The 16,323-nt window shown below is 46.8% G+C and overlaps 1 protein-coding gene across 1 annotated transcript in view; it reads right to left on the bottom strand.

Moving 5' to 3' along the window:
- Nucleotides 1–16,323, bottom strand: part of LOC144511098 (spectrin beta chain, non-erythrocytic 1-like) — a 222,742-nt gene that overhangs the window by 89,284 nt on the left and 117,135 nt on the right. Inside the window, exon 18 of the mRNA XM_078241075.1 lies at nucleotides 1,629–1,775. Coding sequence (XP_078097201.1) covers nucleotides 1,629–1,775 — 147 coding nt within the window. The remainder of the gene's footprint in view (nucleotides 1–1,628; nucleotides 1,776–16,323) is intronic.

Raw genomic sequence — 16,323 nt, 5'->3', positions numbered from 1 at the left:
GTGGATTCTCAGAGGCTTTTACCCAGGGCTGGAATGGTTGCCACAAGAGGTCACAGGTTTAGGGTGCTGGGGAGTAGGTACAGAGGAGATGTTAGGGGTAAGTTTTTCACTCAGAGGGTGGTGGGTGCGTGGAATCAGCTGCCGGTAGTGGTGGTGGAGGCGGATTTGATAGGGTCTTTTAAGAGACTTTTGGATAAGTTCATAGAAGTCAGTAAGATAGAGGGTTATAGGTAAGTCTAGTAGGTAAGGACATGTTCGGCGCAACTTGTGGGCTGAAGGGCCTGTTTGTGCTGTAGCTTTTCTATGTTCTAATCCCAAACCCTCAAAATCAACCCAAACACTCAAAATAAACCTAAACCCTCAAAATGAACTCCCCCAAATAATCCCAAACCCTCAAAATGAACTCCCTCAAAATAAACCCAAACCCTCAAAATGAACTCCCTCAAAATAAACCCAAAACCAAAAATAAACTCCCTCAAATAAACCAAACCCTCAAAATAAACCCAAACCCTCAAAATAAACCCACTCAAAATAAACTCCCTCAAAATAAACCCCAAAACCCTCAAAATAAACTCCCTCAAAATAAACCCCAAAACCCTCAAAATAAACTCCCTCAAAATAAACCCAAACCCTCAAAATAAACAAAACCCTCAAAATAAACACAAACCCTCAAAAAAAACCAAACCCTCAAAATAACCCCAAACCCTCAAAATAAACCAAACCCTCAAAATAAACCCCAAACCCTCAAAATAAACACAAACCCTGAAAATAACCTCCCTCACAATAAACTCCCTCACAATAAACTCCCTCAAATTAAACCCAAACCCTCAAAATAAACTCCCTCAAAATAAACCCCAAAACCCTCAAAATAAACTCCCTCAAAATAAACCCCAAAACCCTCAAAATAAACTCCCTCAAAATAAACCCAAACCCTCAAAATAAACAAAACCCTCAAAAAAACCAAACCCTCAAAATAACCCCAAACCCTCAAAATAAACCAAACCCTCAAAATAAACCCCAAACCCTCAAAATAAACACAAACCCTCAAAATAACCTCCCTCACAATAAACTCCCTCACAATAAACTCCCTCAAATTAAACCCAAACCCTCAAAATAAACCCCAAAACCCTTAAAATAAACCCAAACCCCCCAAAATGGGCCAGGACCCTGAAAATAGGCCATGACCCCCAGTAGAATCCGGGGCCTACAAGGCAACCGAGGGCCCCCAAAATAACCTGCACCCCAAGTGACCCAGGACCTCGAATGTTCAAGCCCTCTCCACCACCTCCCCCTTCCTCCTCCCCCCTCCATCCACCCCCCCCCCCCCCCCCCCCGACCCACCAGATAGCCTTTTATATTCACGTCCTTGCCAAGTACAATTCAGGCTGTGGGATGAAAAATTCAGCAGGATGAATCGTAAAATAAATAAAGCAGAGCTCGGGGTTGGGGGGAGGTGATTGGGGGTGACTGGGGTGTTGGGGGGTGGGGGAGGTACTGTAAACACGAGACATTCGGGCTACCTGCGAGAGACAGGCTGTCATTCTGAGTCACATTCTACGCGACCCCCACCCCCTCCCCTCCATCTCCCCCCCCCCTCCTCTTCCACACCTCCCCACCCCCCACCTTACCTTCTCGATCTTGGACAGCCACTCACGGTTGAGCGCCAACTCTGACATAAACGCCTGGTGCTTCAGCCATTTTTTGTGAAGCTTCTGAGAATCATCGTGTGACGTGGTGTGGACCGTCAGCATCTTCTCATTAATCCAGTCGCCCAACTGCGAACGAGAGAGAGAAGAAACACTGAGATCGCTCAGCTCCCCCCCACCACCACACCCCCCCCCCCACCCCCCCCACCACCTCCCCCCCGCCTCCACACGCACGGACACACTTATCCCGGAGTGCTGGTGGTTCGGAGTGCTGCAGTCCCACTATCCCATCTCCTTGCCTGACCTCAGCACATTCAGTGAATGTGGAATGCTGCAGTGTGCCTGTATCCTGCTCTCTCTCTCACACACACGCACACGCACTCACATACACATGTACACAGAGACACGTCACGTCCCTGCAAACTGCAGCCAGCAATATTCAGCACCAGCTAGACCAAGGCACGGGCCCTCGGGTCAGGCAGCCACCGGCATTTCCAAGCCCGAGGGGACAACATCCGGCAGATTTAAATCGGCAGGAATTCTCTTTGCTGCCAAAGGAGAATGCTGTCAACAGCAGCATCCAGCTTCTGGCTGCAACACAGTGGGAGGGATGGGAGTGTGGGGGGGTGGGGGGAGGGAGGGAGGGAAGGTAACGCTAGCTTATATCTGACGTTGTACAAGATGCACTGACACACTCCACACCGCAGGGCACCCAGGCAGCCCTGGTGGCATCTCGGCAACCACCGAACACATCCTGGCAACCAGCGGACACTTCCTGGCAACCATCCTGGCAACCGCTGCCCAGCAACCAGCCCGGCAACACTCAACACACCCTGGCAACCAGTGAACACATCCTGGCAACCAACCCGGCAACCGCTCAACACATCCTGGCAACCAACCCGGCAACCACTCAAAACATCCAGGCAATCACAACACATCCTGGCAACCAGCGAACACATCCTGGCAACCAGCGAACGCATCCTGGCAACCAACCCGGCAACCGCTCAACACATCCTGGCAACCAGCGAACACATCCTGGCAACCAACCTGGCAACCGCTCAACACATGCTGGCAACCAACCCGGCAACCACTCAAAACATCCTGGCAATCACAACACATCCTGGCAACCAGCGAACACATCCTGGCAACCAACCCGGCAACCACTCAACACATCCTGGCAACCAGCGAACACATCCTGGCAACCAACCCGGCAACCGCTCAACACATCCTGGCAACCAACGAACACATCCTGGCAACCAACCCGGCAACCGCTCAACACATCCTGGCAACCAGCGAACACATCCTGGCAACCAACCCAGCAACCACTCAACACATCCTGGCAACCAGCGAACACATCCTGGCAACCAACCCGGCAACCGCTCAACACATCCTGGCAACCAACCCGGCAACCACTCAAAACATCCTGGCAATCACAACACATCCTGGCAACCAGTGAACACATCCTGGCAGCCAACCCGGCAAACACTCAACATATCCTGACAACCAGCGAACATATCCTGACAACCAGCGAACACATCCTGGCAACCAACCCGGCAACCGCTCAACACATCCTGGCAACCAACCCGGCAACCACTCAACACATCCTGGCAACCAGCGAACACATCCTGGCAACCAACCTGGCAACCGCTCAACACATCCCGGCAACCACTCAACACATCCTGGCAACCAGCGAACACATCCTGGCAACCAACCCGGCAACCGCTCAACACATCCCGGCAACCACTGAACACATCCCAGCAACCACCCCAGCAACCACTGAACACATCCCGGCAACCACTGAACACATCCTGCCAATGCCCGAATAGGTACTTAAGTAATCAAGAAGTCTAATGGAATGCTGGCCTTTTTATCTTGGGGTCTAGATTACAGAATGAAATCATGCTTTGGCCACACAAAGCCCTGGTTAGGCCACACCTGGAGTTACGGTGAGCAACTCTGGGGCCCTATTACTCAGCCTTGACCTTGGAGTGGGCAAATTTAATTGCCCACTTTGTCAAGGGAGAGTTAGGGCCCAGCCAGCAGCATCCATATCCCGTAAATTATTTTTTTCATTTTTTAAAATACAAATGCATGAACAATGGGCAGGAGTAGGCCATTTAGCCCCCCGGGTCTGCTCCGCCATTTAAATAGGTTGGGACTGTTCTGATAAGTAATTAGAATTCAATAAAAATCTGGAATTGAAAGTCTACTGATGACCATGAAACCATTGTAGAATGTCGTAATAACCCATCTGGCTCCCGAATGTTCTTCAGGGAAGGAAATCTGCCATCCTTACCTGGTCTGGCCTACATGTGACTCCAGAGCCACAGCAATGTGGTTGACTCTCAAATACCCTCTGAAAGGGGAGTTAGGAATGGGCAATAAATGCTGGCCCAGCCAACAACACTCACGTCCCATAGAATGAGTTAAAAAAAACCTCAAATCTGCATTCCAACTACCCCGATAACCTTTCACAACCTTTCACCTCCTTGTTTTCTAAGAATCTATCTACCTCAAAGTCATAAAGGTTTACAGCATGGAAATAGGCCCTTCTGCCCAATTTGTCCATTCTGCCCAGATTTTACCACTAAGCTAGTTCCAATTGCCCGCATTTGACCCATATCCCTATACCCATCTTGCCCATGTAACTATCTAAATGCTTTTTAAAAGATAAAATTGTATCCGCCTCTACTACTACCTCTGGCAGCTTGTTCCAGACATTCACCACCCTCTGTGTGAAAGAATTGCCCCTCTGGACACTTTTGTATCTCTCCCCTCTCACCTTAAACCTATGCCCTCTAGTTTTAGACTCCCCTACCTTTGGGAAAAGGTGTTGACTATCTACCTTGTCTATGCCCCTCATTATTTTATAGACCTCTACAAGGTCACCCCTAAGCCTCCTACGCTCCAGGGAAAAAAGTCCCAGTCTATTCAGCCTCTCCTTATAACTCATTCCATCAAGACCGGTAGCATCCTCATAAATCTTTTCTGCATTTTTTCTAGTTTAATAATACCCTTTCTATAATAGGGTGGCCAGAACTGTACACAATATTCCAAGTGTGGCCTTACTAATGTCCTGTATAACTTCAACAAAAGTCCCAACTCCTGTATTCAATGTTCTGACCAATGGAACCAAGCATGCCGAATACCTTCTTCACCACTCTGTCCACCTGTGACTCCACTTTCAAGGAGCTATGAACCTGCACTCCTTGATCTCTTTGTTCTATAACTATTCCCAACACCCTACCATTAACTGAGTAGGCCTGCCCCTGTTCGATCTACCAATATGCATCATCTCGCATTTATCTAAATTAAACTCCATCTGCCATTCATCGGCCCACTGGCCCAATTGATCAAGATCCCGTTGCAATCCGAGATAACCTTTTTCACTGTCCACTATGCCACCAATCTTAGTGTCATCTGCAAACTTACTAACCATGCCTACTAAATTCTCATCCAAATCATTAATATAAATGACAAATAACAGTGGACCCAGCACTGATCCCTGAGGCACACCGCTGGTCACAGATCTCCAGTTTGAAAAACAACTCTCTACAACCACCCTCTGTCTTCTGTCCTCAAGCCAATTTTGTATCCAATTAGATACCTCACCCTGGATCCCGTGAGATTTAACCTTGTGCAACAACCTACCATGCGGTACTTTGTCAAAGGCCTTGCTAAAGTCCATGTAAACAACATCAACTGCACTGCCCTCATCTACCTTCTTGGTTGCCCCTTCAAAAAACTCAATCAAATTTGTGAGACATGATTTTCCACTCTCAAAGCCATGCTGACTGTCCCTAATCAGTCCTTGCCTCTCTAAATGCCTGTAGATCCTGTCTCTCAGAATACCTTCCAACAACTTACCCACTACAGATGTGAGGCTCACCGGCCTGGAGTTCCCAGGCTTTTCCCTGCAGCCCTTCTTAAACAAAGGCACAATATTTGCCACCGTCCAATCTTCCGGCACCTCACCTGTGACTATCGATGATTCAGGTATCTCTGCTAGGGGACCCGCAATTTCCTCCCTGGCCTCCCACAATGTCCTGAAAGGATATTATTAAACTAGAAAGAGTGCAGAAAAGGTTTATTAGGATGCTATTGGAACTTGATGGATTGAGTTATAAGGAGAGGCTGGATAGACTGGGACTTTTTTCCCTGGAGTGTAGGAGACTTAGGGGTGATCTTATAGAGGTCTATAAAATAATGAGAGGCATAGATCAGATAGATAGTCACAGGTGAGATTCTCCCAAAAAGACTCTAAGCGTAAAAGCTGGAGTAAATCACGCCAATTTCTTCAGCGGGAGTTTCAAAATGAATCTCCCACACTCTGCAGAGAGCCCTAGCGTGAATCAGTTCAAAAAACAATGGATGGGGCCTATCCCCACTGGAGAGGCCGACAGCACAGCGCTGAGTGGGCCTCTGTGCGTGCGCCGAGATCTGTCAGCGCCGAGATCTGTCAGCGCCGAGATCTGTCAGCGCCGAGATCTGTCAGCGCCGAGATCTGTCAGCGCCGAGATCTGTCAGCGCCGAGATCTGTCAGCGCCGAGATCTGTCAGCGCCGAGATCTGCGCATGCGCAGTAGCCCACACTGCCAGCCTCCCGATTGCTGGCCAGCCCCATGACCCCACATCGCCAGATCCCCCCACGGCCCGATCGCTGGCCCCCCCAAACACGCCTGGGCCCAGCCTCAACTGCCCCACCTCTCCACGCCCACAAACTCCCAACCCGCCTCAATCTGCTGCCCCCCCCCCACACCAACCCCCCACTCCCCCCCCCGCCCCCCCCTCAAGCAGGCTGCCCTCCCCCAACTCCATTGGCTAAACAGCAGCACAGCCTAAACATCTTTTAACCCCACAATCACCAGAACACATTCCCAATTATTGGATTTCTTATTTTTTGCATTGAATCGTGATTTCCTGACAGATCCTGTGTTATTCAAACTATAAACCTTGCTCGCCACTCTATTCGATTCCAGCCTGTAATGCCATTGATTTTTCCTGTATTCTACATACAAGTGTTTTTAAAGTTTATTTATTAGTGTTACAAGTAGGCTTACATTAACACTGCAATGAAGTTACTGTGAAAATCCCCCAGTCGTCACACTCCGGCGCCTGTTCGGGTAGACTGAGGGGGAATTTAGCACAGCCAATGCACCTAACCAGCATGTCTTTCGGACTGTGGGAGAGAACCGGAGTTCTAAACATCTTTTCCCAAAGGTAGGGGGGTATAAAACTAGAGGGCATAGGTTTAAAGTGAGAGGGGAGAGATACAAAAGGGTCAGCATTGTGGCGCAGTGGTTAGCACTGCCGTCTCACAGCACCAGGGACCGGGGTTCGATTCCCGGCTTGGGTCACTGTCTGTGCAGAGTCTGCACGTTCTCCCCGTGTCTGCGTGGGTTTCCTCCGGGTGCTCCGGTTTCCTCCCACAATCCAAAGATGTGCGGGTTAGGTTGATGGGCCATGATAAATTGACCCTTAGTGTCAGGGGGATTAGCAGGGTAAACGTGAGAGGTTACGGGAACAGGGCCTGGGTGGGATTGTGGTCAGTGCAGACTCGATGGGCCGAATGGCCTCCTTCTGTACTGTAGGGATTCTATGATTTTATGAGGGGCACGTTTTTCACACAGTGGGTGGTGATTGTCTGGAACAAGCTGCCAGAGGTAGTAGTAGCATTTAGACGGTTACATGGGTAATGTAGGTATGGAGGGATATGGGCCAAATGCGGACAATTGGGACTAGCTTAGTGGTAAAAACTGGGCAGCATAGACAAGTTGGGCTGAAGGGCCTGTTTCCATGCTGTAAATCTCTATGACTCTATGTGGTTTATTAGTGCCCTGTACAACTGAGGCATAACCTCCATACTTCTGTATTCAATTCCCCTCACAACAATTACTTGCTGTACCTGCATACCAACCACTTGTGATTCATGTGCTAGAACACCCAGATCTCTCTGCACCTCAGAGCTCCGCAACCTCATCAAAGCTTCTTTTTGAAGGTGCCCAAATGGACAATTGAACATTTTCCCCACATGATACTCTATTTGCCAGATCTTAGTGCACTCACTTAGCACACCTATATCCCTTTGTAGCCTCCTTGTAGACCCCAGGGGTTAAATCTCAAGGAGAGAATCATAGAATCATAGAATCCCTACAGTGCAGAAAAGGCCATTCAGCCCATCGAGTCTGCGCCAACTTCCTTTCAGAGTGTCTTACCCAGGCCCTCTCACCCACTCTATCCCTGTAACCCCACACATTTCCCATAGCTAATCCATCAAAGTTAAATTGCCCCTTAGTGTCCAAAGATGTGCAGGTTAGGTGGATTGGCTATGCTAAATTGCCCCTTAGTGTCCAAAGATGTGCAGGTTAGGTGGATTGGCCATGCTAAATTGCCCCTTAGTGTCCAAAGATGTGCAGGTTAGGTGGATTGGCCATGGTAAAATGCACACGGTTATAGGGATAGGGTGGAGGGGAGGGGCCTGGGTAGGATGCTTCTTTGGAGAGTCAGTGCAGATTCGATGGGCCGGATGGTCTCTTTAGGGATTCTATTGGCTAGAATCTAATCGAGGGCTTTGGGAATTTATATATTCCTATGAGTGAAACACTGGGTACAATCTATCCAAGAGGTTTTGGAATAACAGATACCCATGAACGAGTTACAGGCTGGAATCTAATTGGGCAATTAGTGGGGAATATTAATAGTTCTGAATTCCATCTGTCTTGAAGATGCCATTCAATGAGTTATCAGCAGTTAATTAGTCTGGAATCTCGTCGAAGTTTTATAGTAAAATGGGAGCCTTGAGAGCGAGTTTCATACTGAAATCTAATTGAGGATTACAGATAGAGTAATAAATGCCTACGAAAGTGTTACAGACTGGACTCTAATTGAGGAGTTTGAGTGATTGATATACAAAATAATTGATACCTGACAGAGTTGCAGCTGAAATCTAATCAAAGTATTCCGGTGGTTTACATACAGAGTAAAAGATATCCACGAGTGTGTTGCAGACTGGAAACTAATCGTGGATTTCGTGGGATTTATATATAGAATGAAAGATACTCGGGAGTGAATACAGAGTGGAATCTAATTGGGGCTTTCCAAATGTTATGCACAGAATAACAGTCAGCAAGGAATGGGTTGTATGCTGCAATTTAATCGAGGGTTTCAGGGGATTCACCGGGTTGCAGTGTGGCACAGTGGGTTAGCACTGCTATCTCACAGCGCCAGGTACCCGGGTTCGATTCCCAACTTGGGTCACTGTCTGTGTGGAGTTTGCACGTTCTCCCTGTGTCTGCGTGGGTTTCCTCCGGGTGCTCCGGTTTCCTCCCACAGTCCGAAAGACGTGCTGGTTAAGTGCATTGGCCATGCTAAATACCCCCTCAGTGTACCCGAACAGACGCCGGAGGGTGACGACTGTGGGATTTTCACAGTAACTTTTAGAAGGGCCTGTGTAGGATTGTTATTGGTGTAGACTCAATGGGCTGAATTGCCTCCATCTGCACTGTAGGGATTTTATGATTTGATTTTGGCATTAGGGTAAGCATAAGATGTTTCACTTCATAAGGGAAGATTGAAATAAAAACAGTCTGTCAGGGGAAAGTTCACCCTAGCCAATGTTTTGAAACTGCAGCCCACAATAGGAATCTGTGTCCACTCCCAACAAGATGTGCCTGAAGAAAACATGCTCGAGAAGCCAGTTGTCTCTATCCCAAAGTCAGCAGCCAGCCCAAAAGATATAGGTGCCTGGTGTGGTAACTATTGCTGGATTTTGCTGACAGTTTGAAAATGTATGGGATGTTGTTTGGGGAGGTTTAGCTCTGAGGTAAGGAAATTAGAGAGATTTGGAACTGGGCAACTTTAAAGATACATGGCCATTAATGTGGCTGAGTGTATTTCTAGTTTGTGACGATACTGTGCCTTTGAGAAATGTATTTTAGTCATGTTTCTTGTGCAGGATCTGTTTTAGTTATTATCGGTGCCATTTTGTCTGTGACCAGCCTCCTGTATTGCTAATGCAGCAACATAGTGACTTCTAATTGCTACCAGGTTTGTTTTGATCTGAACTAATGCAGGGTTATGTTTTGAGAGTTCCCCTGGCTTTTGCAGAGTAGGATTTGATTAGGTTGATTGACAGGTAGGGTCGTATGACTGGGTGGATCTAGGCTTACACAGAGAATTCAAGTTTAGTTGCTGTTTTAGATTCTGCTTTTCTCTTTAGAGCGGAGGAGGATGAGAGGCGACTTAATAGAGGTTTATAAGATGATAAGGGGGATAGATAGAGTGGACGTTCAGAGACTATTTCCTCGGGTGAATGTAGCTGTTACTAGGGGGCATAACTATAAGGATCATGGTGGGAGATATAGGAGGGATGTACAAGGTAGGTTCTTTACTCAGAGAGTGGTTGGGGTGTGGAATGGACTGCCTGCTGTGATAGTGGAGTCAGACATTTTAGGAAATTTCGAGCGATTATTGGATAGGCACATGGAGCACGCCAGAATGATAGGGAGTGGGATAGCTTGATCTTGGTTTTGGACAAAGCTCGGCACAACATTTGAGGGCCAAAGGGCCTGGACCGTGCTGTACTGTTCTATGTTCTATGCTTTTGAGTTGAGAGAGAACAATGCCTCTCTTTTCCCCCTCTCTGAAGTTGGAGACTGGAATCTGCCAGACACTAGGTTTATCTCTCTGTTTGTTGTTTCAGGGTATATCCTTCTCTGGAAACTGCTGTCTGGATCTCTGTCCAGAAGTATTAAGAGGCTGCAAATCTAGCACCATGTCAACATACTTGTTTTTTTTGTGCAACTAATTCTGAAGGAGGATGTATGTCTATAGCATATTGCTTTAAATTGGAACATTACAGATAGCCAGCTGTTAAGAATTATACTTTGTCCTGTTAAAGTATTTTAATTGGTAAAAGTTATGCTAATTCTTTGTTATATTCTGTGTTCTTAAATAAAATTTATTTTCATAAAAGCTTCCTAGTGGGTCACTTGAATCATACCTGAAGGATGCTTACTTTAATGTCAAAATCAAATCATAGAGTATCATAGAATCCCTACAGTGCAGAAGAGGCTATTTGGTCCATCGAGCCTGCACTGGCAACAATCCCACACAGGCCCGATACCCGTAACCTCACATATTTATCCTGATAATCTCCCTGACACTAAGAGTCAATTTAGCATGGCCAATCAACCTAACCTGCATATCTTTGGAGTGTGGGAGGAAATCGGAGCACCCGGAGGAAACCCACGCAGACACGAGGAGAATGTGCAGACTCCGCACAGACAGTGACCCAAGCCGGAAATCGAACCCGGGTTCCAGGCACCGAGGGAGCAGTGCTAATCGCTGCCACCGTGCCGCCCCAAATGTAAAAGTTGGGGTCTAAGGTAACTGTATAATATACCTTGAAGTTTCTGGTCTGATCCTGAACAAAGGTGATTATCTTGTTGTATGTTTGCTGGTCAATAAAAATGTGTTTTGTTTAAATCCATCACAGGAACATCTGGGATATCCTTCACTTGTCTTCACATCTTTCCCTACACTTGGGACGGCACGGTGGCACAGTGGGCTAACACTGCTGCCTCACAGCACCAGTGACCCAGGTTCAATTCCCGGCTCGAGTCACTGTCTGTGTGGAGTTTGCACATTCTCCTCGTGTCTGCGTGGGTTTCCTCCGGGTGCTCTGGTTTCCTCCCACATTCCAAAGATGTGTGGGTTGAGCGCATTGGCCGTGCGCAATTGCCCCTCAGTGGCCCGCGATACATAGGTTAGAGGGATTGGTGGAGTAAAGATATGGGGTTACCTGGATAGGGCCTAGGTGGGATTGTTGTCGGTGGAGGCTCGATGGGCTGAATGGCCTCCTTCTGCACTGTAGGGTTTCTATGATTATTTGAGAGCAAGGATTCCAAGTTTCCTTTCTGGGATTCGGAATATCCTCGTGTTTAAAATCAGCTGGGTTTCTTTTTTTATATTTATCCCCTTTCTTAGAGTTGCAAAGCCAATGTTCAGACTGGATCTGTTAAGCCCTTAATCCATCTCCTTGCTTGCTCCAAAAAGCAATTCAAATTGAATCCACAACATGGTCCCCACAAGAGAGACAAATATAGAAACTAGAAGCAGGAGGAGGCCATTCAGCCCTTTGAGCCTGCTCTATCATTCATTATGACCATGACTGATCATCAAATTTAACATCTTGATTCTCCCCCTCTAACCCACCCATATCCCTTGATCTCTTTAACCCCAAGAGATATATATAATTAGGTGTATTGGCCATGCTAAATTCTCCCTCTGTGTACTCGAACAGGTGCCGGAGTGTGGCGACTAGGGGATTTTCACAGTAACTTCATTGTGGTGTTAATGTAAGTCTACTTGTGACACTAATAAATAAAGTTTAAAGTTTAAAACTTTAAACTTCTGGAAATCGCACAACATTTTGGACTCGACTACTTTCTGTGGGAGTGAATTCCACACATTCACCACCCTCTGGGTGAAGAAATTTCTCCTCACCTCAGTTCTAAAAGGTTTACCCCCTTATCCTCAAACTATGATCCCTAGTTCTGGACTCCCCCCACCATCGGGAACATTCTTTCTGAATCTATCCTGTTGAACCCTGTTAGAATTTTATAAGTTTCTATGAGATCCCCTCTCACTCTTCTAAACTCCAGTGAATATAATCCTAACCGATTTAGAGTCTCCTGATATGACAGACCTGCCATCCCAGGAACCAGCCTGGTAAATCTTCTATAGCAAGGACATCCTTCCTCAGATAAGGACATCAAAACTGCACACAATATTCCAGGTGTGGCCCTGTACAATTACACTAAAACAAGATACAAGATGAGGCATTGCACCCCATCTTGGGATTGATCCGACACTTGATATCAAACAAAAAGGCGTAGGAGTGATTTTTCAAAAATATTTTATTCCTATTCATTATCTTCCAGGAGAATTGAGGCCCTATCTCGTGGGTGACTGCCAAGGATACTAACCACTATACTAAGTGCATTTTCTTAATACATAGGAGTAGAATTAGGTGACTTGGCCCTGAGAGACTGTTCTAACATTTATTGATCATTCTGGATCTGTAACCTAGCTCCAGTAGTCATCACTATCTCGAACCCCTAATATGGATGGCACAGTGGTTAGCACTGCTGCCTCACTGCGCCAGGGACCCAGGTTCGATTCCAGCCTCAGGCGACTGTCTACGTGGAGGTTGGACATTCTCCCCCCCCCCACCCCCCCGTGTCTGCATGGGTTTCCTCCGGGTGCTCCGGTTTCCTCCCACAGTCGAAAAGACGTGCATTGGCCATGCTAAATTCTCCCTCCATGTACCCAAACAAGCAAGGTGGCACGGTAGCACAGTGGTTAGCACTGCTGCTTCACAGCTCCAGGGTCCTGGGTTCGATTCCCGGCTCGGGTCACTGTCTGTGTGTAGTTTGCACATTCTCCTCGTGTCTGCGTGGGTTTCCTCCGGGTGCTCCGGTTTCCTCCCACAGTCCAAAGATGTGCGGGTTAGGTTGATTGGCCAGGTTAAAAATTGCCCCTTAGAGTCCTGAGATGCGTAGGTTAGAGGGATTAGCGGGTAAATATGTGGGGGTAGGGCCTGGGTGGGATTGTGGTCGGTGCAGACTCGATGGGCTGAATAGCCTCCTTCTGCACTGTAGGGTTTCTATGGTTTCTATGATGAAGCACCGGAGTGTGGCAACTTGGGAAGTTAAAGATAATGGTGGGAATTCTCCAGTCTCATTTGCCCCACTACCACTGGCAACGAGAACAGAGGACTTGGCGCAATAAAGTCAACCACATTGCTGTGGCTCTGGAGTCCGTATAGGCCAGACCAGGTAAGGACGGCAGATTTCCTTCCCTAAAGGACATCAGTGAATCAGATGGGTTTTTCCGACAATCGACAATGGTTTCATGGTCATCAGTAGATTCTTAATTCCAGATTTTTTTTTAATGAATTCAAATTCCACCATCTTCCGTGGCGGGATTCGAGCCCAGGTCTCCAGAACATTAGCTGAGTTTCTGGATAAAAAGCCCAGCGATAATAGCACTAGGCCATCACCTCCCCTAAATTCAGTCTTAAATGGCCTACCCCTTACCCTGAAATTACGCCCCTGGTTTTAGTCTCAACAGCCGGGGAAGCAGCACAAACGTATTCTTTGACACTCTTTGAACGCCAGTCTCCTTAATCTCTCCTCATAAGACAATTCTGCCATCCCAGGGATTCATCTAGTGAACCTCCAATGCGCTCCCTCTATGGCAAAAGTGTTAATATTAAAATCTGCCATTAAAACCACCTGCATGTACTCCTAATTTCTGCATTAATACATTCTGCCGCTTCACTGCTGCTACCAGGAGGCCTGTACACATCTCCCACATCAATCTAAATCTTTTTTATTTTTTAATTCGACCCATGAAGTCTTCACTGCCTATTTACCTCCTGTTATATCACCTCTTCTGACTGAAGTAATTTTATAGCCATTTAGTGGCACAGAACTTAAGTATTGTTGAAAAAAAACACATGCTGTCGAAGTTTTCCATCTTGCACCCATCAGGACAGATGCAAGAATGCCAACTTTCAAAGGGAACAGCAATTTATACTGCATGAGAAAAGGGTGCTGATTGGTTGGCAAAGAGGCTCTGATTAGTCGAGACGTCGCCATGGCACTTGCACCACAGAGCTAAATACGTTGACCAATATTGTACCCAGTACTCCAGATGTGGTCTCACCAGTGTCCCATAATAAAATGTCTAACATTAGATGTGATTAGTCCACAACTGGTCAGCACTTTTTGAACAATCCCAATTGTGCTAAGAATTACACGAACAACCAACTTAAGATTATCAGCCAGGTTTCTAATGTAATGTGTCTCATATAGGCTTGCTAGAAGCTATATATATTCATATCCAGAGTCTGCCCTCTGCAGGCAAAAGGAATATGTCCAGGCCCTGTGTCTTTTATGAATTAAACAACAGTATGAGTTACAACAAAGAGAAGAAAGAAAACTACAGAACAGGATCAAGCCCTTTGGCCCTGCACCACCAGTGCTACCCGTCTGAACTAAAACCCCCGACCCTTCCGGGGACCATATCCCTCTATTCCCATCCTATTCATGTATTTGTCAAGTTCCCCTTAAAAGTCACTATTGTATCTGCTTCCACTACCTCCCCCGGCAGTGAGTTCCAGGCACTCACCACCCTCTGTGTAAAAAAAAAATTGTCTCATACACCTCCTTTAAACCTTGCACCTTAAACCTATGCCCCCTAGTAATTGACTCTTTTACCCTGGGAAAAAGCTTCCGACTATCCACTCTGTCCATGCCCCTCATAATCTTGTAGACTTTATCAGGTCACCCCTTAACCTCCGTCATTCCAGTGAGAACAAACCAAGTTTCTCCAACCTCTCCTCATAGCTAATGCCCTCCATACCAGGCAACATCCTGGTAAATCTTTTCTGTACCCTCTCCAAAGCCTCCACATCCTTCTGGTAGTGTGGCGACCAGAATTGAACACTATATTCCAAGTGTGGCTTACTAAGGTTCCATAAAGCTGCAACATGACTTGCCAATTTTTAAACTCAATGACCCGGCTGATGAAGGCAAGCATGTCATATGCCTTCTTGACTGCCTTCTCCACTTGCGATGCCACTTTCAGTGACTTGTATATCTGTACACCCAGATCCCTTTGCCTATCAATACTCTTAAGGGTTCTGCCACTTACTGTTACTTGGGTTCCTCGGTGCATTCACCAATGGCAATGCCTCGAACAGAGTCAACTTGCCAACCAATCAGCAACCTTTTCTCACACAGTACAAATTATTGTTCCCTTAGAAATTTGGCATTCTTGCATCTGTCCTGTTGAGTCCAAGATGTGAAGATTTGACAGCTTGTCTACTTTTTCAGCAATACTCAAGTCATTTTATCCTGAATCAATCGTTATAGTCCTCCCCTCCACAGATTCCCAATCCTTCCTGTACACCTTTATTATCTCCTTTACTCAGTTCATAGTTCTGACCATCTTGCAACTGCGTCTCAGAATTGACTGGCATGTTGTACCCTCCAAGTTGATTTGACACTTACAACATAGAACATTACAGCGCAGTACAGGCCCTTCGGCCCTCGATGTTGCGCTGACCAGTGGTACCAATCTAAAGCCCCTCTAATCTACACTATTCCAATATCATCCATATGTTTATCCAATAACCACTTGAACGCTCTCAACGTTGACAAGTCCACCACTGCTGCAGGCAGGGCATTCCACGCCCTTACTACTCTCTGAGTAAAGAACCTACCTCTAACATCTGTCCTAGATCGCTCGCCCCTCAATTTAAAGCTATGTCCCCTCATGCTAGCCAACACCATCTGAGGAAAAAGGCTCTCACTATCCACCCTATCTAATCCTCTGATCATCTTGTATGCATCTATTAAGTCACCTCTTAACCTTCTTCTCTCTAACGAAAACAACCTCAAGCCCCTCAGCCTTTCCTCATACGATTTTCCCACCATACCAGGCAACATCCTGGTAAATCTCCTCTGCACCCTTTCCAACACTTCCACATCTTTCCTATAGTACGGCGACCAGAACTGTACGCAATACTCCAAATGCGGCCGCACCAGAGTTTTGTACAGTTGCAACATGACCTCCTGGCTCCGAAACTCAATCCCTCTACCAATAAA

This window comes from Mustelus asterias, chromosome 24 (assembly GCF_964213995.1).
Source record: "Mustelus asterias chromosome 24, sMusAst1.hap1.1, whole genome shotgun sequence".
In the NCBI taxonomy this organism is placed as follows: Eukaryota; Metazoa; Chordata; class Chondrichthyes; order Carcharhiniformes; family Triakidae; genus Mustelus; species Mustelus asterias.
The sequence above is the reverse complement of the archived record's forward strand: the minus strand, read 5'-3'. Positions and strand labels throughout refer to the sequence as shown.